General features: G+C 42.4%; 3 protein-coding genes across 3 annotated transcripts; 2 read left to right on the top strand and 1 right to left on the bottom strand.

Moving 5' to 3' along the window:
- Positions 1-877: 877 nt before the first annotated feature.
- Positions 878-6,148, top strand: LOC110485746 (zona pellucida sperm-binding protein 3). Its single transcript, XM_021556902.3, has 9 exons — positions 878-2,926; positions 3,109-3,221; positions 3,367-3,467; positions 3,546-3,714; positions 5,221-5,332; positions 5,442-5,530; positions 5,609-5,688; positions 5,884-5,988; positions 6,081-6,148. The coding sequence occupies exons 1-9, from the start codon at positions 2,381-2,383 to the stop codon at positions 6,098-6,100; spliced, it is 1,335 nt and encodes a 444-aa protein (XP_021412577.3). The 5' UTR covers positions 878-2,380; the 3' UTR covers positions 6,101-6,148.
- A 934-nt stretch (positions 6,149-7,082) lies between these two features.
- Positions 7,083-10,234, bottom strand: LOC110485745 (inositol 1,4,5-trisphosphate receptor-interacting protein). The gene is made up of 2 exons (XM_021556901.3): positions 9,994-10,234; positions 7,083-9,577 (listed from the first exon to the last, which is right to left on the bottom strand). Exon 2 carries the CDS (start codon positions 9,561-9,563, stop codon positions 7,233-7,235), a length of 2,331 nt encoding a protein of 776 aa, XP_021412576.3. The 5' UTR covers positions 9,564-9,577; positions 9,994-10,234; the 3' UTR covers positions 7,083-7,232.
- LOC110485747 (calcium homeostasis modulator 1) lies at positions 10,152-19,751 on the top strand. The gene is made up of 3 exons (XM_021556904.3): positions 10,152-10,291; positions 18,021-18,616; positions 18,821-19,751. Exons 2-3 carry the CDS (start codon positions 18,065-18,067, stop codon positions 19,346-19,348), a joined length of 1,080 nt encoding a protein of 359 aa, XP_021412579.1. The 5' UTR covers positions 10,152-10,291; positions 18,021-18,064; the 3' UTR covers positions 19,349-19,751.
- The last annotated feature ends 283 nt before the right edge of the window (positions 19,752-20,034 follow it).

The following is a 20,034-nucleotide window of genomic DNA, read 5'->3' on the forward strand; positions in this document are numbered from 1 at the left end:
TGGTGGTGCTTTGCTGCAGGAGGGACTGTGCACTTCACAAAATAGATGGTATCATGAGGTAGGAAATGTATGTAGATATATTGAAGCAACATCTCAATACATCAGTACAAGTTAAAGCTTGGTCGCAAATGGGTCTTCCAAATGGACATTGACCTCAAGCATACTTCCAAAGTTGTGGCAAAATGGCTTAAGGACAACCTAGTCAAGGTATTGGAGTGGCCATCACAAAGCCCTGACCTCAATCGCACAGAAAATTTGTGAGCAGAACTGAAAAATCGTGTGCGAGCAAGGAGGCCTACAAACCTGACTCAGTTACACCAGCTCTGTCAGGAGGTATGTTCCAAGAGTTCACCCAACTAATTGTGGGAAGCTCCTGGAAGGCTACCTGAAATGTTTGACTGAAGTTAAACAATTTAAAGGCAATGCTACCAAATTCTAATTGAGTGTATGTAAACTTCTGACTCACTGGGAATGTGATGAAAGAAATAAAATCTGAAATGAATCATTCTCTCTGCTATTATTCTTATATTTCACATTCTTAAAATTAAGTGGTGTTCCTGACTGACCTAAAACATGGCATTTTTACAAGGATTAAATGTCAGGAATTGTGAGAAACTGAGTTTAAATGTATTTGGCTAAGGTATTTGTAAACGTCTGACTTCAACTGTACATAGCTACCTCAGTTACCTCGTACCCCTGCACATCGATTAGGTACTGGTACTCCCTGTATATACTCATGTTATTTTTACTCGTTATTGTTATTCACTGTGCATTTATACCTCATGCCACTATTTCTATATATATTTTTTCTTCTACTGGAGTCCAGTTGGGGGCGGTAATGCAACATATTGGATGACAACCGCCATTAAACCCCACGGAAGAAGAAGACAAAGAAGAAGAGAGTGCCTTCTCTGTGAAGTGTGCGATAACTAAATTCGATGTAAACAATGTAATTTTTTAAAACTTTGGCAAAGGGTCACATCTACAAAACGTAGTGTACTCTGTTCATAACAGATCATAGTTTTGGGAACAGAAAACTGTATTGAGATCGGGCTTTTCTTCGATGAGAAAATCAGCCAAATGTCGGCCCAGTTCCATCTCGCTCCCACTGCCGGCCACTTGGCCTCCTCTCCCCACCAAGCGGAAATTCCAACCAGATGCTTAAGATTTTATGGTGAAACATCTGGCTCCTTGTTCTCTCTGTGACGCAACATTGTGGCACCATTGAGGCCATCTCATCTCCATTTTGAAGTAGCCCATTTTCTTCTTCTACTACTTCTTTGAGTTGGTAAACAAACTGAAAGGGTGCACACTGCCACCTGGAGTTTATGGTCTGTACAGGTATAAAGCCAAGGTTGACGATTTACTTCTTCCAGCATTTGGGTCATTCCACGAAATGAGTGCCATTTGCTTCCGTTTGATATTTTAAGTAGGGTGAAAATTGTGCACCAATATTGAATTTTAAAAGCCTGTTCTATTAATTGAATTGCCCTTTAATATAGACCACATGGATAATTTAATAAGCAGATTTTTTTATATGGATAATGACTTGCTAAAGTGCCAAAATTCCTAATTTTGACATGTGACTGTGCACCCTCTGACTTGTATGAAAGATTTTAAGATATTGTTTGAGGAGGTAGGGTTTCAGATGTTTTCGGAAGATGTGTAGGGACTCTGCTGTCCTAGCTTCAGTTGGTTCCCACTTAATACCAACATTTCTCCAAGAGTCCACCATCATTGTAAAGCCCTAGTTATTTTGTTGCTTTGTTATTTTGTTGCTTTGACAAATTAATTTCTGAAGATTATTATTCATTTAATGTGATTTAATATGCATCTGTCCCTCATTTTAAGGTCAACTCTGAACTGAGCTCTCGTTTCAACGTAGTGAAACAATTTATTTTAAAATATTTATTTCATAAGAAACATTTAACAACTTATAGTCAAACTATAGTATAAAAGCAGGTGGGCTGGTTCTACTCTTTTGGCCCATTTTGTGGTGGAAACGTCAGTGGGTCAAACATGACGTCAACCCTGTCACCCATAGATAGACAGGCTAGAAAGGTTTCAACAATAAAACCTTTTATTGTGAATCTTACTTTCAACTGCCCCTCCCTGTTGAACATAATAAACGTCCATTCCCCGTCACAAGGCGATTTATGGCTGCTTTAAAATGAAACTATGATCATACAACTTTTGAAAAACTGGGCTCTGGTGACTGCTGATTGGTTGATTCTGCTACTGATTAAAGTCAGCACCAGGTGTTGCAATTACTTGGGTGCTGTAGCTAGTATATAAAACACACAAGCAAATGGTGGTTCTCTCATGCACCTTGCCACTGTTCTGGATTAGTTGAGAGAGAGATTTGGTGGTGAAGGGCAAGATGGTGGTGAAATTGGTGCTTTTGCTCCTGAGTTACTCCTCTGTGTATTGTTTGTCAGGTAAGGGCTTCCCTTTAGCTGTTGATGATGGGAATGACTCTGAAGTTCTGTGGGATGAGACAGAGCGATTGAGGTTTGATGACGACTCTGAACCCAAGGTCAGATCTCGTTCCCAAATCGTGGCCAGTCCCATGTTGGAGCATTCTCGTAAGCCAGACTATCTGAAGCTACCAGTATACATCCCTATTCGTGCTTCTGAGGACCAAGCGAATGTCTTCAAGCCTGAAGGGAAGTTCAGGCCGCTGCCCCCCTCAGTCAAGCACATCCTGCTGCCCACCGCCTCTCCTCCCACCACTCCTCCAGCTCACTCTAAGAAGGTTGAGGTCCTGTGCCACCTCGACAGGATTTATGTGAGAATCAGAAAGGACGCCTTCACCAACCCCGACGCCTGCAAGTACCTCAAACTCCACAAATGCAAAGTCAACAAATCCACCGCGGAACACTACTACATGCTCTACAACATCAAAAGCTGTAGCTTCCATAGAAAGGTTGGCTACCAATGCCATCAGAAATACAATCCCCTGTCACTCAGACATCAAATGTATGCCCTGAGTGATCCAGTCCAATTGCGACTGTCTGAAGGGATTGTATTTCCATGGCTGTAGTGATTGAGTATGTTTAAATGTATTGGTGGTTTTTAGAGTTTGTTTTTTTTCCCCTCCTATTCCAGTGTACCGCTGATTATATTTCCTACTCCAACGTGCTGAAGTACGAGCCAGAGGCCATAGGCGGTATTGTGAGGGAGTTGCCATTCTCGGTTCACATCGAATGCCGCTACAATCGGTGAACCACTTCATCATGATTTCACATTTGGTGGCTACGTTCCAATGTCCACACTAGCATATCCTACACATGGCTCCATACTAGGTAGTATGCTAGTCTGGATATTATTTGAGTGTCTGACTGCACTAACGGCCATTTTCTACAGGATCCACCACTCTTACAAGTTTGGCTTTCATCCTCGTTTGTTGGGGAAAGTCTTCAAGGTCCTTAAATCAAAGGTTGGCGTCACCCTCACATCTTATGATGGTGAGTTGACTTGACAGATGTCACCCAAATCAGAATACACTTGCAGTATTAAACTTTAACTCTATTCTTTCTCTTCAGAATCATGGAACAAGCTCGCTGGAAATAAAACCTATATCATTGGACAACCAATGTACTTTGAGGCCAAAGTTCCCACTATTTCTTTGCATCGGCGGGTGTATATTAACAACTGTTACGTGACTGCTAGCCCCAACTCCACTCTCAAATACACTGTGGTCGACAACTATGGGTAAAACCTCTTTGTAATAGAACTACAATTTATCTTGTTCCTGGTGGTTAATTTCTTGTTAATTGGCTAGATTCCACAGCTGGGCAGTTTACACAGGCAGTCTAACTCTATTTTGTCCACTAATTTGGTTGAAAGACCAATCACGTCTTTTTCAGAACTTATCTGATTGGTGAAATTGAAGTTTGCAGTGGGAGTACAGAGCTTAGCATGTCTCCCAAAGCCTGAAGACATTTCAGCTTGGGAAAATGTAGGATTTTCAGGAGTCGGGTAATTGGTTAAGGGAAGAGGATTGGAAGGAAAGGTTTTAAAGGCAAATGGTGGCAGAGGATGGTTTTGAATTACTCTAGCAATAACAGGGAAAGGGATATGTTGAGGAAGACTGTCAAGTTGAAAGTGGGCCAGATGCCAGTTCGAGTTATGGAGGTGAAATTGAAGGGGTAAAGGTTTGTGAGGAGCATGAGCCTTGTGTTGAGGGCATGGTTATGATAAAGATGCATTTTGGTCCAGTAGAACAGATTTTAAGAGGATGGAACCAGGTCTTTTGGCTGATCCATGGGTGGGAAAGAGGGTGTGCTTTTGAGTAGGTGAAGTGGACTTGTGATTGTGTTTCTTTAGATCAGAGGAAGCAGGCGCTCTGTGTGACAACTAGTATAGTCTGTCTTTGCGCACCATTGAAGGGAGTGAATTCTGGGTTAGTGTTAAGTGTAGAGGTGGCGCAATGGAAGTTGACGATTCCTGTGAAGTTTGGTGCGATGCAGACCCGGGGGCGACACGGTGTCACTCAGTCCTTTTGAGTTGTCAGTCTTTACCTGACAAGATCATGTTAGGATGTATCACTTATCCTGTTGGCGCTTTTGTGGCAAATCCACTGCTGTTTCAGCTGCAACATTTATGGTCCTGTCAGTGTGTAGGAGGGAGATTCCAAGATGTGGAAGTGTGCAGAAGGGCAAGGGAGATAAGTGTAGTTTCGTTGGATAAAGTGGTCAACTGTAGGGTGCACATGTTGCTGGGGATCAAGTGTTCGGTGGCTAGTCAGAGCGGTGTCGAATGCTGAGGGAGTGAAGTAGAGAATGGGTCAAGGGTGAGCAAATCTGAGGATTCCTGTGAATGGGATGTCCGACAGCACAGAGGGATAGGCCATTGAGTTGCATGTGCTTCAGTAAGGTGGCGGGGACACGTGTAGCATGGTAGTGTCCTGTCCTCTCAGCCCACTGTCCTGGGGAAGGCTCAGATGAGGTTAAAATTGTGTAATCAGTGTTTTTGGTTCCCATTTTGTATCAGTGTACTGGACCTATAATTCGGTTGGGGGTGGTAACGCAATATATTGGATGCCAACGGCTGTTAAACCTCAACCAAGAGAACTCAGAACTGTCTGCCTGTGTAACACAGCCCTAGTGTCTTTTGTAACTCAGTCCCTGGTTTACAAGGTGAGAATAAGAACCAGCGGGTGAACCTTGTCCCACATTGGAGGGATTAGATTTAAGTGCATAATCTTCTCTTCACTAGATGCATGGTGGATGGCAAGAATACTGTCCAGTCAAAGTTCCTGTCACACACAACCAACAATGCTTTGAGGTTCACTGTTGGAGCTTTCATCTTCCAGGGCCTGGACAATCAGGTCTGACTCATGTGTGAATCTCCAAACAACTAATCATGATGGTTTGCTTCTTTAATACTATAGTCCTACAGTAATGCACCTTAAAGAACATACTTTTATTTTCTTCCAGAAACTCCACTTGCACTGTGAAATAAGTACGGGAAATGTCACTCCAACTCCAAGTTCCAAGTCCTGCAACTATGACACAAAGACTAAAAAGTAGGTTCACCTGATTGATTGAGTTCTGAGGGACTCCTTGCTATGAGGGTTAACTAATATTGGCTGTGATTGTCCTAGGTGGGTGGAACTGTATGGTGAAGCTGCGGTTTGCTCATGCTGTGTCGGTTCTTGTCCTTCTCCTTCTCTACAACCCTCCGGTGAGCATAGGCCTGGTTCATGACCAGTAATGTCTTGTCTCATTGTCACCAACCCTTTCATCTGAGCACATTAGGGAATGGGAAGCCATTTTTGAGGACTTAACCCGGGCATTCATACCACCATTGTTATTTTACTTTCTGGTTTGTTTGACCGTAATCTGGAAATGCAATACTGATCTGATAATGCTCTCATAGCTCACGCACAAACTGTGACCAGTCATTTTATGACGATGGCCCATGACGAACATGCTAAAAATAAAACGTGGAGCATGGAAACCTTCAACGATGGGGCTACTGAAGGTACTCAGTCCCTCTGCTTAATTCTTAAGAATGTTTCATGTTAATATAAGAACATTTCTGAAAGTAATAGTGTTTTTCCCTCATGGTTTCAGGTGCTGTTGGGAGGGTTTGATGAGCAGTGGACAATGCTTTTGATAAAATAAACTTTTTAAACTATCATGTGTATTGAGTTCATTCAAAATGGCTGCAGAGGTCCAGGCAGAACTAGGTTCAAATATTACTTTCAGACATATTTGGTGATATTTATTTTGAAGTAGTTGAATATTGGAATGCATTTGGAAATTATTGGTATATAATTTTTAAAATCCCCAAATATATAAATCCAACATGTGAACTTAATTTCATGAGCTGAAATGAAAGAACCCAGGAATGTTCCATACGTATAAAGCTTAGTTCAAGTGTTCACATTTGTTGAAATCCATGTTTGAGCATTTCTCCTTTGCTAAGGTACTCCATCACCCTGGCAGGTGTGGCAAATCAAGAAGCTGATTAAATGGCATGATCATCACACAGGTGGACCTTGTGATGGGAACAAAAAAACACTCATAAATATGCAGTTGTCACACGACCACAATGTTTAAATTGTGTCCAGAGCGTTTGCCAGAGTTTTGTTAATTTCACTACCATAAACTACCGCACATTTTAGAACACTGGGCATTGTCTAACTGGCCTCAACTGCAGACCATGAGTAACTATACCAGCCCGGGACCTTAACATCCAGCTTCATCTGTAGGGTCATTGGAGACCAGCCACTCAGACAGCTGATAAATGGCGTACTTCTGTGTAATGAAGCCCTCTTGTGGGGGGAAACTCATTGCTACTGGCTTGGCCTGGCTCTGCCTAGCTCCCAAGTTGGTGGGTGTGGGAATGCCCACCATGGCTGTGCTCCTGCCCAGTCCTGTGAAATATGTAGCTTGGGGCCTAATGTATTTCAATTTACTGATCTATGATCTAACTATTGTGTTCAGTGTATATACTACCACGCAGTTGACCCCAGGTCTGTTTGGTATTTGGAAATATTTTTACTTTTTCAATTGGACTATAGGAAATCACTTAAATGTAGTTTTGGCCCACGTTGGAAAAATTCTAAAGTATTTCGGGTAACTTCAAAAGCATTTATTTGGGTCTTGGTGGTGGGGTGGAACTTTTCAGTTGCATTTCAATAACATGAAATCACTGTTTCCTCATGTCATTTTAGATTTGGCATCTTTACAGTTAATTGTCCAGTATAAACCTTAAATTGTTCAACACTCTATGCCAGTTGAAGTTTTGTCCAGACCATTGCATTCCTTTGGCTTTGGCAAATACTCCTGTATCAGCATGGAAGAGTTCCTGAGCATCTCTTGCAAGTGCTTTACAGTCTTGGTGTAGCTGCCATTTTGTACCCCAAGAGGGCGGAAGAGGTTTACAGGCTCTGCATCACTAAATACAGCAGGGAGTCCAATCTCACTTGGAACCAGAGGCTTTCCAATAAAGCTGTGAAGCAACTTCCTGCCCTGAAGGCTATTTTCTAGGAAGCTCAATGCATCACGTAACCTGCTAGCCAAGTGTTCAGGGTACCAGTCAGAAGGCTCTTTACTCAAAAGCAAGTGAATTAACACTGTTTTGAAGTGATGATCTGTCAGGATACTTCTGCCTGTGAGGCCCGTTTGCTTTTTGTGAAGGAACGCTACAATTCCAAGGCAGTGAATGTGGCAGGAGTTTTCAGGCAGGTGATTGGTCAGATACTTCAGGAAGTGGTCCTCGTAAGTGGTCAACGAGAGGCTCCAGTATGTGTCCAAGGATTTGTTCGTAGTTGGGGTGGAAGGAGAAATGGTGAAATAAGCTTCAGTGTCTTTGAGTTTCACCACGGGAGCCATATCGAAGGCTATCACCTTCCCTGATCTGAATCGAACCATCAGAGCTCCTGGGGCGTCCATATTGCGAAATGTCAGCTCAAATTCGTATTTGTGGGATATCTGTCCCCAAGCTTTTCTAATCGTGGTCTGGAACCATTTGGTAACCTGGGTTTTGGCCAGGTAAGGGGTGTGTTTTGAGCAAAGGGCATTATCCAATACATCAGTGACTTTCACCACTTTGACTTTCTCATTGCCACAACACAGCAGGCATAGCATATCATCATCTCCTATGGCAGCTGTGTGACATGGGCAGCCATTTTGGTTCACACCACCATCCACCATTTTGACTCTACCACAGCCCTCCATTTCAGGTGGCATATCATCAATAGCCTGGTTACACCAGAGTTGAAACTGGAAACTGTATGGCTCTAACGGGGCAATGGGGACTATGATGTCACACACAAGGGAACTGATCCTGCTCTCCACCACAAAGTCTTCAATCACCATGCCAACCTCCACATCACTCATGCTCCTCATGGCTTCTAATAGGTCATTAGCAAAACCCTCCACAAACTCAGTCACCCTCCAGCTCTCATTGGGTGAGACTTTGACACATTTGTCGTAAAAACGGTTGAGTGTATCACGGTCCGGTAGAGGAACGTCAGCCGAGAGGTTTTTCACGACAGAAATGTCTTCCATATCCTCCTGAATGATCTCTCCTGGATGGGGCTTCTTCTGTGAACGTCTTCTGAAGAATTTAATGGAGAAATGAACAAAAGAGATGAGGGAGTATGCGTTCCATAGGTACCAGGTGTAGTCGCTCTCCGAGTCTATGATATTAGTGACATGCTCCTGCTGCTGGTCATCCTTTGATGCTTCGCTGAGAATCGGTGTCTCTTCCTGGTTTGTGTTATATTGTTCTGTGAGATGTTGCTGGTCGTCTGACTTTCTGAGGCTGGGTGGTACTTTTACTTCCTGATGTGTGTTAGACGGCTGGTCTGTGAGATGCTCTTGCTGGTTCCCCTCTGATGATGTACTGAAGATAGGTGACACCTCCTGTTCTGCTTCCTGGTCTGTTTTAGATTGCTGCTGGTCGACCTGAGACTCTTCCTGACGCTCTCGTGATGTCTGTTGGTCACTATTGCAACTACCAGTCTGGACCACTTGTGGCCACTGTTGATTGACATTCGCCATGTCCTTGTCCAAGTGGTACAGCTTCTTGTCATTGTGAAATGCCTCTGTGTCCGAAGCATGCTGCTCTTGGTCGTGTCCTTGTGAAAGGGTTAATGATAGGTTGAGGCCAACGGTAGACTGTTTCTTGTCCTCTGGTGATTGGTTTTGCTCTGTCTTAGGTACAGCTTGGTGTACTTGTGAAAGCTTATGGTCAATGTGAGATCCCTCCTCTTTCTCTTCATCTTTCTCTTTGTTCTCTTGAGAATGTTTCTGTTCGATGAGAGTCTCTTCCAAGCCCTTTTGATAATGGTTCTGGTCAATTTGATCGGCCTGTTGTACTTCAAGTTGTAAGGGTTTTTGGTCGATGGGCCCTTCCTCTTGGGTTACCAGTGGTGACACTTCCTGTTCTAGCTTTGCCCTCTCCCTCAGCAGCCAATCTTCACGCTCCTGCATGCCCATTATGTGATCATCCTGCTCCTGAACCTGTCCTGTTCTGTCCTCTCTGGGGATGGGATACAGTAGACTAACTGCCAGCACAAACACCCGAAGAATGGTATCTTGCATCCTTAACGTTGTCTCTGTGGAGTAGAATAAGACATTTGAAAAATGTGGTTTCTATTCTATGATATCCATGTTGATATATATCTATTTTTCCATCCTTCTCATTCAAAACGCATGTGAAGTCCAATATGAGATTTTAACACACAGTACGATAAATTATACCAAACCTTCGATGGGTGCATCAGTGTGTGCAATGAAATCAAAGGTGCAGGTAGGTTCTGTGAAATTCCGATTTAGCAGAAATCCATAACGATGTATCATATCAGTTGAGAAACTACAATGCTAAGCATAAAGAACAGTGAGTGGATGAGAGACCGAGATGGGGACTTCCTTGTTGGCTCGAAAGCATCTAACTTTTGGTCAATTCCTTCAGTATGCACACAAAACAGCATTATTTCTCAATCAAAATAAAAGTTGCAATAATAACACTTACCTGACTGGAATAAGTAGTCTAGTTGTACATTTAGTTGTACCCGGCAATTGTCGTTATGGACGTACCGTAGAGGAGGAAACGAAAAAGAGATCCTTGCACAGCAACACTGCTATCTCTTCCTATTTTAGATGCAGTTGTAGGTTGACTTATTTCCTGAGTGAGTACCCTGCCCATGTGCTGTGGCTGTGCGACACTTTCCTCTGCAATACACAGAGCAAACCGGATAGCGCACACTTCCTGTACTGTTCAGATAAGAATCAGGGTCATCAGACACAACACAGCGGGGACAAATATAGAGGTACTGTACATACAGTCGCTTGTGAAGGATTCACATTTTGCAATCTACACAACCTACTCCACATTTTCAAATTGAATTACAGAACATTTTCCAAATAGTTATATATATATTTATATATATTTTTTAAACACCCCAAGCACTTTTGGCAGCCATTACAGCTGTGAATTGTTTTGAAGAAGATTCTACCAACTTTAAACAACTCCTAGGGCAGTGTTTCCCAAACTAGGGGTACACGTTTGGGTTTTTGCACTAGCGCTACACAGCTGCTTCAAATAATCAAAGCTTGATGATAAGTTGATTATTTGAATCAGCTGTGTAATGCTAAGAAAAAAACCCAAACGTGCACCCCTTGGGTTCCCCGGGACCGAGTTTGGGAAAAGCTGTCTTAGGGCAACATTTATCCATTGTCAAAATTGCTCCAGCTCAGTAAATTTAGTTGTAATTCATTCATGGACAGCAATATTCATACCTTGTCTCTGAAATGTAAGTCAGGACTGAGGCTGGAACACTCAACACCTCTTGGAAAGCTAATCTGGCGTGTCTTTTGCATAGAACATTGTGTAATTTCCCCACTGAATGATACAACTCTATTCCTATTCCTATAACTTTTTACCTGGGTTTTGCTCCTTTCATATTTCTTTTGATCCTGACAAACTCCCCAGCCCCTGCCGGTGGCAAGCATACACATAACATGATGCTGCCAACACAAAAATGGAAAATATAATGGCACACAGAGGCAGATCTGACTCGTTATCTCAATGTCAATGACATCAGCATGCTTTTATATGTTAGTGTCAACATTATTTTTGTATACATATATTATCCGTTGACGGCAAAGTATTTGAATATGCACAAAAGGGGAGATATCAAAATAAATAATGAGTTTGCTTTTAAATGCAGTACTCCCTCCCAAAATTTGGAAAATGTTTTATAATTGTTCTTTCACTTTGGAAATAGATTGTGGAGTAGATTGTGTACATTGGTAGGAAAAAAATCCTATGTAATATAATTTAAACATTTTTTGAGAGTACAATCTGAAGACTTTGACTTGGCATTCACTGTAAGGTAGAATGGTTCAACTTGTCACTGGTGTGACAATGAGCCTCCATGGATTATTATCAATGCTTCTACCTTGCTAATTGAATTGATTATTATGAATGCTTCTACCTTGCTAATTGAATTGATTATTATGAATGCTTCTACATTGCTAATTGAATTGAGAGGATGGCTGCCGTTTCATTGGCTCTTAACCAACCATGCTATTTTTTTTTCTCACATTTTTTATAACTTATTTTGTACATAATGTTGCTGCTACCGTCTCTTATGACCGAAAATAACTTCTGGAAATCAGAACAGCGATTACTCACCTTGAACTGGGTGAAGAATTTCTCTTTAATGAGTCGGACGAGAGAGATTTACTCCAGACACGCAAACAGGCCCTCGTCCCCATCATTCGCACGAGGAAGAGGCGGCAAAGATATTGCGGAAAGAGTTAGGGGTGCCTTGTGAGGATCCGCCGACGAGTGGCTAATCTGCCCTTGCCATCCGTATTACTGGAAAATAAATTGGACGAGCTAAAAGCACATTCATCCTACCAACCGGACATTAATAACTGTGATATCTTATGTTTCACCGAGTCGTGGCTGAACTACGACATGAATAGAAGAGTATTTCATGATAAGCTGTAGACCACACTATCTACCTAGAGAGTTTTCATCTGTATTTTTCATAGCTGTCAAAATACCACTACAGACCGATGCTGGCACTAAGACCAAACAGGAAACCACTCACCCAGAAGTGGCACTCCTAGTGGCTGGGGACTTTATTGCAGGAAAACTTAAATTTGTTTTACCTCATTTCTATCAACATGTTAAATGTGCAACCAGAGGGAAAATAACTCTAGACCACCTTTACTCCACACACAGAGAAACGTACAAAGCTCTCCCTCGCCCCCCATTTGGCAAATCTGACCATAACTCTAAATTAAAGCAGGAAGCACCAGTGACTCTGTCAATAAGAAAGTGGTCAGATGAAGCAGATGCTAAGCTACAGGACTGTTTTGCTAGTACAGACTGGAATATGTTCCGGGATTCTCCCTATGGCATTGAGGAGTACACCACATCAGTCACTAGCTTCATCAATAAGTGCCTCGATGACATCATCCCCACAGTGACCGTACAAACATACGTCGCTTCTGGTTGGGGTATTACAGGCAACAGCCACACTGAGCTAAAGAGTAGAGCTGCCACTTTCAAGGAGCGGGACTCTGGAAATCTGGAAATGTATAAGAAATTCTGCTATGTCCTCCGACGAACCATCAAACAGGCAAAGCGTCAACACAGGACTAAGATCGAACCATACTACACCGGCTCTGATGCTCATCGGATGTGGCAGGGCTTGCAAACTATCACAGACTACAAAGGGAAGCACAGCTGAGAGCTGCCCAGTGACACCTGCCTACCAGACAAGCTAAAATACTTCTATGCTCACTTCAAGGCATGAGAGCACCAGCTTTTCCGAACAACTGTGTGATTACACTCTCCGCAGCCGATGTGAGTAAGACCATTAAACAGGGCAACATTCACAAAGCCGCAGGGCCAGACGGATTACTAGGACGTGTACTCCGAGCATGCGCTGATCAAGTGTCTTCACTGACATTTTCAACCTCTCCCTGTCTGAGTCTGTAATACCAACATGTTTCAAGAAGACCACCATCGTCCCTGTGCCCAAGAACACTAAGGTAACCTGCCTGAATGACTACTGACCCGTAGCACTCACGTCTTTAGCCATGGAGTACTTTGAAAGGCTGGTCATGGCTCACATCAACACCATCATCTCAGAAACCTCAGACCCACTCCAATTTTCATACCACCCTGACAGATCCACAGATGATGCAGTCTTTATTGCACTCCACACTGCCCTTTCACACATGGACCAAAGGAACACCTATGTGAAAATGCTATTCATTGCCTACAGCTCAGTGTTCAAAACCATAGTACCCTCAAAGCTCATCACTAAGCTAAGGACCCTGGGTCTAAACACTTCCCTTTGACTTTCTGACGGCCACCCCCAGGTGGTAAGGGTAGGTAACAATTCATCCGCCACGCTGATCCTTAACACTGGGGCCCCTCAGGGGTGCGTGCTCAGTCCCCTCCTGTACCCCCTGTTCACTCATGACTGCATGACCAGGCATGACTCCAACACCATCATTAAGTTTGCGGATGACACAACAGCAGTAGGTCTGATCACCAGCAACGACGAGACAGCATATAGGGAGGAGGTCAGAGACCTGGTCGTGTGGTGCTAGGACAACAACCTCTCCCTCAACGCGATCAAGACTAAGGAGATGATTGTGGACTACAGGAAAAGGAGGACAGAGCACGCCCCCATTCTCATCGACGGGGCTGTGTGAAGCAGGTTGAGAGCTTCAAGTTCCTTGGTGTCCACATCAACAACAAACTAGAATGGTCCAGTTCCATCACTGGGGCCAAGCTTCCTGCCATCCAGGACCTCTATACCAGGCGGTGTCAGAGGAAGGCCCTAAAAATTGTCAAAGACACCAGCCACCCTAGTCATTGACTGTTCTCTCTGCTACCGCACGGCAAGCGGTACCGGAGCGCCAAATCTAGTTCCAAGAGGCTTCTGAACAGCTTCTACCCCCAAGACATAAGACTACTGAACATCTAATCAAATGGCTACCCAGACTACTTGCATTGCCCCTCCCCCCTCCCTCTTTTACGCTGCTGCTACTTTCTGTTATTATCTATGCATAAGTCACTTTAACCCACGTGTGTGTATATATTACCTCAATGTGCCCCCGCACATTGACTGTACCGGTACCCCCTGTATATAGCCTCGCTATTGTTATTTTACTGCTGTTCTTTAATTATTTGTTACTTTATTTCTTATTTCTTTAGGTATTTTTCTTAACTGCATTGTTGGTTAAGGGCTTGTAAGTATGCATTTCACTGTAAGGTCTACACCTGTTGTATTCGGCGCATGAGACAAATATAGTTTGATTTAATTTCAGTGGTTGACTGTTTCTTTAAATAGTGTCTCTTTTTTTTAAGGTATGGCTGCATAGGGGAAAGGTGCTGTTAAGTGGAAATTGCCTTGTGGCATTTTAGTGTTTGACTGACTCAGTTGTTAGAGAATATATTTGATGCATCTTGATTTGAAATTGAATTAGTTTAGGTAGTGATCCCCTTGACCCTGCACCAAAACCTGTTTTTGTTTGTATATTTCACTGTGTTACCCTGTGTACTCTTTGACCTGGCTTAAAAGATAGTCTGAGGTTTTGACTAACGGTGAAGGAGAAAATAATACAACACTTTGACTTTATTTATCCACTCAACCCAAACTTTAAGAACCTGAATGTGTGTTAGGCATAGCTCCCCATGTGTTTGTTTAAACCTGGAGTGGTGTAGGTTCTGCTAAACGTATTTCTCTACTGCCTCACAGAACTTTCACTTTGTATGTACTTTTGACCTTGAGCTTCATGTACATGAGGAAGCAGAGCCAACTAAAGACGTATCTCAGGTAGGATACGATAGGAACAGGAGCTCAAGCAGTAGAACATGTGAGGTGCCGGTACTCCAGTGAGCTCCTGCCCAAGTTAGGCACTGCAGATGATACAGGTATGATGATGGGAATTCACATGACGATACTGGCATTCAGTAGATTTGTCCTTCGCCTGTGTTATCACCAGTTTATGTCTAGGCGCTCTTGCTCGGGCACAGATCGACGTCTGTGCGATGCGCATGCGAGCAAACCTTCTAGCTGTGGAAAAACCAGACAACTGGCTAACGTCAACATGACACGCTCAATTATCAACGCACATTCGTGCATACAGAATGTGCACAGTAGAACACGTGGCTATACCATCTGCACTACAGTATTCTAAAACCGAATGTTCTTCCTGCCTTATCGTCACAGTAGCTATTCTGAGTGAGACGTAATGGTTGTAGCATGTTATTGTTACCATGTTTAGCCTATTGTCCTTTTTATTGTTATTCGCTGTTATCATTGTATCTTTTAATTTTTATTTTATTACAACCATCATTTAAAAAGCCAGGGAGAAGACACAGTCTGCTACATCCTTCTGTGTCTATCAGAGTAAATTCAGAGTAAACTGAACTTCGTTTGAGTAAATTCCTTTGCCTTCTGTACAGAAAGATTCTACTACTGATATACATCTAAAGCTACTGGCAGTGGTGGGAAAAGTACTCAAATGTCATACTTGAGTAGAAGTAAAGATACTTTAATAGAAAATGACTCAAGTAAAAGTGAAGTCACCCAGTAAAATACTACTCGAGTAGTAAGTATTTGGTTTTAAATATACATAAGTATCAAAAGTAAATGTACTTTATCAAAAGTAAAAGTATAAACCATTTCAAATGTCTTATATTATTAAGCTAACCAGACAGCACCATTTTTATTTTTATTGGTGGATATCCAGGGGGACGCTCAGACATAATTTACAAATGAAGCATTTGTGTTTAGAGAGCCAGATCAAAGGCAGTATAGATGACCTCTGTTCTCTTGATATGTGTGCGAATTGGACCGTTTTTCCTTTCAAAATGTTATGAGTACTTTTGGGTGTCAGGGAAAATGTATGGTGTAAAAAGTACATTATTTTCTTTAGGAATGTAGTAAAGTAAAAATTGGCAAAAAAATAAATAGTACAGTACAGATACCCCAAAAAACTACTTAAGTAGTACTTTCAAGTATTTTTACTTAAGTACTTTACACTACTGGATAGCAGGACAACACCAGATATTAGTAATATATCATTATGTGATGTCATGAGTAGAATACTAGAATATTCCATGTTTTTGATCATACCCTCACATTAACAATGCTGTTCAAACAAAAGCTAACAATGTATGGAAAATGACTTGCTTTTATATGGTCGTGTGGGGTATGAACTGGTATTAGCTAGCTTTGACTGGTTTGTCCGGCTGTGCCTCATTCTCCTAGGTGCAGTTGGATGCCACGTAAAGCCCATTACTATTGTATAGGTAAGACTCAACACAGGAAGGCAGGACAGAGGATGCCTAAACCTTGTGTAATATGGTTTACGAGGTGGCAGGGTAGCCTAGTGGTTAGAGTGGTGGACTAGTGACCGAAAAGGTGCAAGTTCAAATCCCCAAGCTGACAAGGTACAAGGTACAAATCTGTCGTTCTGCCCCTGAACAAGGCTGTTCTGTTCCTAGAAAATAAGAATTTGTTCTTAACTGACTTTGTAAAATAAAAGTCACGTGACTAAGGGTATGTATATAAGATGACAGCAGTATGTGTACTGGTATAATTAATTATAAAGTAATGGATTTGGTGTATAAATAATATTGTTAAATACAGAGATACCAGTCACATCACTGTGATTCCCAAGTGGAAACAGTGACTCATTAATCTGTGAACAAATATTTCAGAGAGAATAACCCAGATCATTTGAATGGGCTGAAACTATTTTTGCATCTCAGCTGTGGGAATTTCAGCTGTGTCACTCTGGTTAGAGACAGAAAACCACCTCATCTTGTCCAGACAACTGCAAGTAGACGTATCAAACCTCTTCTTTATATGAATATACGCATATAAAGGTAGACCAAAAAAATGCATTTCACAGACCGACATATAGTAGAATAACAATACAATAAATATTAGTTGCTCTAGTTTGAGGTGGTTCTCACCTCTTCTTGAAAGTCATGAGTCATTACTGTCTAATGTCAGACTAACGTCTGCAAAGCAGTACCCGTAGCCCAATTGTTTTTTAGGGCCTGTAACATGTTTGCTCTTGGGACAATGGAGAGGGGGAGATGGGAAACCTGTTACATCAGTACAACAGAGAAAGGAGTTTAGGTGCCTTCACAGGGAGGGGCCTAGCTGATGGCAGATGACGTGACCTTGCCTTTGCTTTCTACCATTCCACATCCCCATAGACTGTTCTTGAAGGGTTGAATGAGCATCAGAATCAACAATATTCCAAAAGTACCTGGAGAACTATTTGCCATACATTTTCAGCCTTATCATCATTTGAGCTCATTGAACTTGGAACTTGATTTAATCAAAGACTGCCTACTAGAAAGAGGAGAGTTAGTATACCAAGAGGTTTGGCAACGCTGGAGTGTAGTATCAAGGGAAGTTGAAGACATATTTGTGATCGTCCATTTGTTGCCTTATCATCATTTGAGATTATTTCACCACCTGCATACTTGAAAGAGGAGAAAAGCCTATTGTGACGTAAGTAGGCCTTTTTTTCAGTTACTTAGATGATTGATTTCTGACGGTCTATTTTGTTAAGTCTCTTTTTCAGACACTCAAACCATTTCTGACTTGCTGGAATGAAACTGAACATTGATTTACCAGTTGTTCAATAAATAAGTCATTCTTCAATGATTTGTGAGCTCTTCAGACGCTCAAACCATTGATGTTTCATTATAAAGCAGTGTGAGATTGATTCAATTGTTTAGTCAGTACTACTTGTAAACAACATCTTCATTTACTTCTTTGTCTACATTTTATGAGTTGCAAATTTACACAGACACAGGGCTACAAGATTTCTCCAACATCAAATGACTGAGTGCCTTTCACATTTTGGGCCCCGTCACATGTTTTGTTGTTGTTGTTGAATTCTAACATCTGCCTCTGTGTTTTCCCACCGATTTGAATACTTCAGAGGCACCACTATCAAATTGATTTCAAACAACTGGATCCATCTTTTTTTCTACAGATCTCAGTACATTTAAAAAAGGCGCCACCAGCAGACCATTCGAGATGGATAAGTTCCGTATGATGTTCCAGTTCCTCCAATCCAACCAGGAGTCCTTCATGAATGGCATCTGTGGTATCATGGCCCTAGCTAGCGCCCAGCTCTACTCAGCCTTCGAGTTTAGCTGCCCTTGTATCCCGGAGTACAACTACGCCTACGGGATTGGACTGCTGGTTATCCCACCTATATGGTTCTTCCTACTAGGGTTCGTGTTGAATAACAATGTTTCGATGTTAGCTGAGGAGTGGAAAAGACCGACGGGGAAGAGGGTGAAGGATCCGACGATCCTTCGTTACATGTTCGTTTCGATCACGCAGCGGTCCTTGATCGCGCCCATGGTGTGGATATCTGTGACTCTTATGGACGGGAAGAGCTTCCTGTGTGCGTTCAGCGTCAACTTGGACATTCGTCAGTTTGGGAATTCGACCCTCATTGAGGGAATGACGGAAGTGGAGATTGTTAAAATGTTAGCGAAGATTCCATGCAAGAATATCTTCGATCAGCCCGAGGTGATATCGAGAGAAGCGGCATCGAGATATATCAAGTGTATATCCCAGGTAAGTTGTCGTTGGTAGTTTCCATATTCACCTAGTTCACATTTAGGTGCAGACAATCTCTTTCAAAATAACTGTTGTGTTCAATCCATTGTACATCAGTTGTCCCAACCTAAGTGTAAACCGGGCCATTGGTTCAAAGTAAGTTAGTTGTAGTGGTAAAGCAAGGTCTTTGTTTACGTATTATCATCATGTGTTTCCCTGTAGGCGTTTGGCTGGGTATTCCTGCTGCTGATGACCTTAGCAGCCTTCATGATACGAGCCATCCGACCCTGCTTCACCCAAGCTGCCTTCCTCAAGACCAAATACTGGTCTCACTACGTCGACATCGAACGCAAGCTCTTCGACGAGACGTGCAAGGAGCACGCCAAGACCTTCGCCAAGGTCTGCATCCAGCAGTACTTTGAGAGCATCAGCGGCGACATGCGCAGCTTCCACAAGCACCGGTCAAGCAAAGACGATAGCGACGATGATGATGATGACAAGAAGAAGAGCGACGAGGACAAGCTTCTCGGGATCCGCGACCAGGACGATATGAATAAAGTTCTGTGGAATTGGCACACGTGTAAGCCGCCTCTGGCACTGAGGAAGGAACAACCGGATGGAGAATCCCATGAAGGGCTCATACCAAATGGAGACGTCCATGGAGTCAGCGGAGGGCCAAATGGATATACTAACCATCACGCTCCCGATTTGCCTAAGAGGGAATGGGCGGTATACTACAGCAAAGTTTGAACATTTCAAGAGGAAAAAGCACCATTCACTGTGGCATGGATATTTTTGATTGACTATTTAGACTGATAAGACTGATTGTCCTTTAAGATTTAGACTGTGGTTTAAAGATAGAATTGAAGTCCTTTTTGTGGTGTGATCTTATTTTGATGGAGGGCTTAGTTGGAAATGATTCCTGGCATCCAACATCAAACACTCCCAAATTGGCACTTTTGTTGCTCCTTGGTTTCAGAGTGGTTAACTGTATTTTTTGTTAGAGTACCCAAAGGGGGGAACCTTACTTGAGTTGTTGTACATAATGTGTCAGATATGTCATGAGGATGTACAGTCTGCTTCTTGTTATTACTGCTATGTGTAGACTTTTGAAAATTCTTTATCAATTAAACCAAACATCAAATGGCTCCTTGTAGAATCTTGATGAAATGTTTCCTTTAGCCTAACGCTACTGTGGAAGCCTAAATGCATAACTTTTTTATTCATCCTAGCTTACATAAAAAGCATAATTCTGAGATCCCCCCCTCCCCCTAAAACGTGTTTGTAATATTTTATTTTGTTTTCCTACCAGGAAATAAAGTTGAAGTCAGAAGTTTACATACACCGTAGCCAGATACATTTCAACTCAGTTTCTCACAATTCCTGACATTTAATACCAGTAAAAATTCCCTGTCGTAGGTCAGTTAGGATCACCA

Source organism: Oncorhynchus mykiss, chromosome 13 (genome assembly GCF_057628025.1).
Source record: "Oncorhynchus mykiss isolate SJ-2025 chromosome 13, ASM5762802v1, whole genome shotgun sequence".
Classification (NCBI taxonomy): Eukaryota; Metazoa; Chordata; class Actinopteri; order Salmoniformes; family Salmonidae; genus Oncorhynchus; species Oncorhynchus mykiss.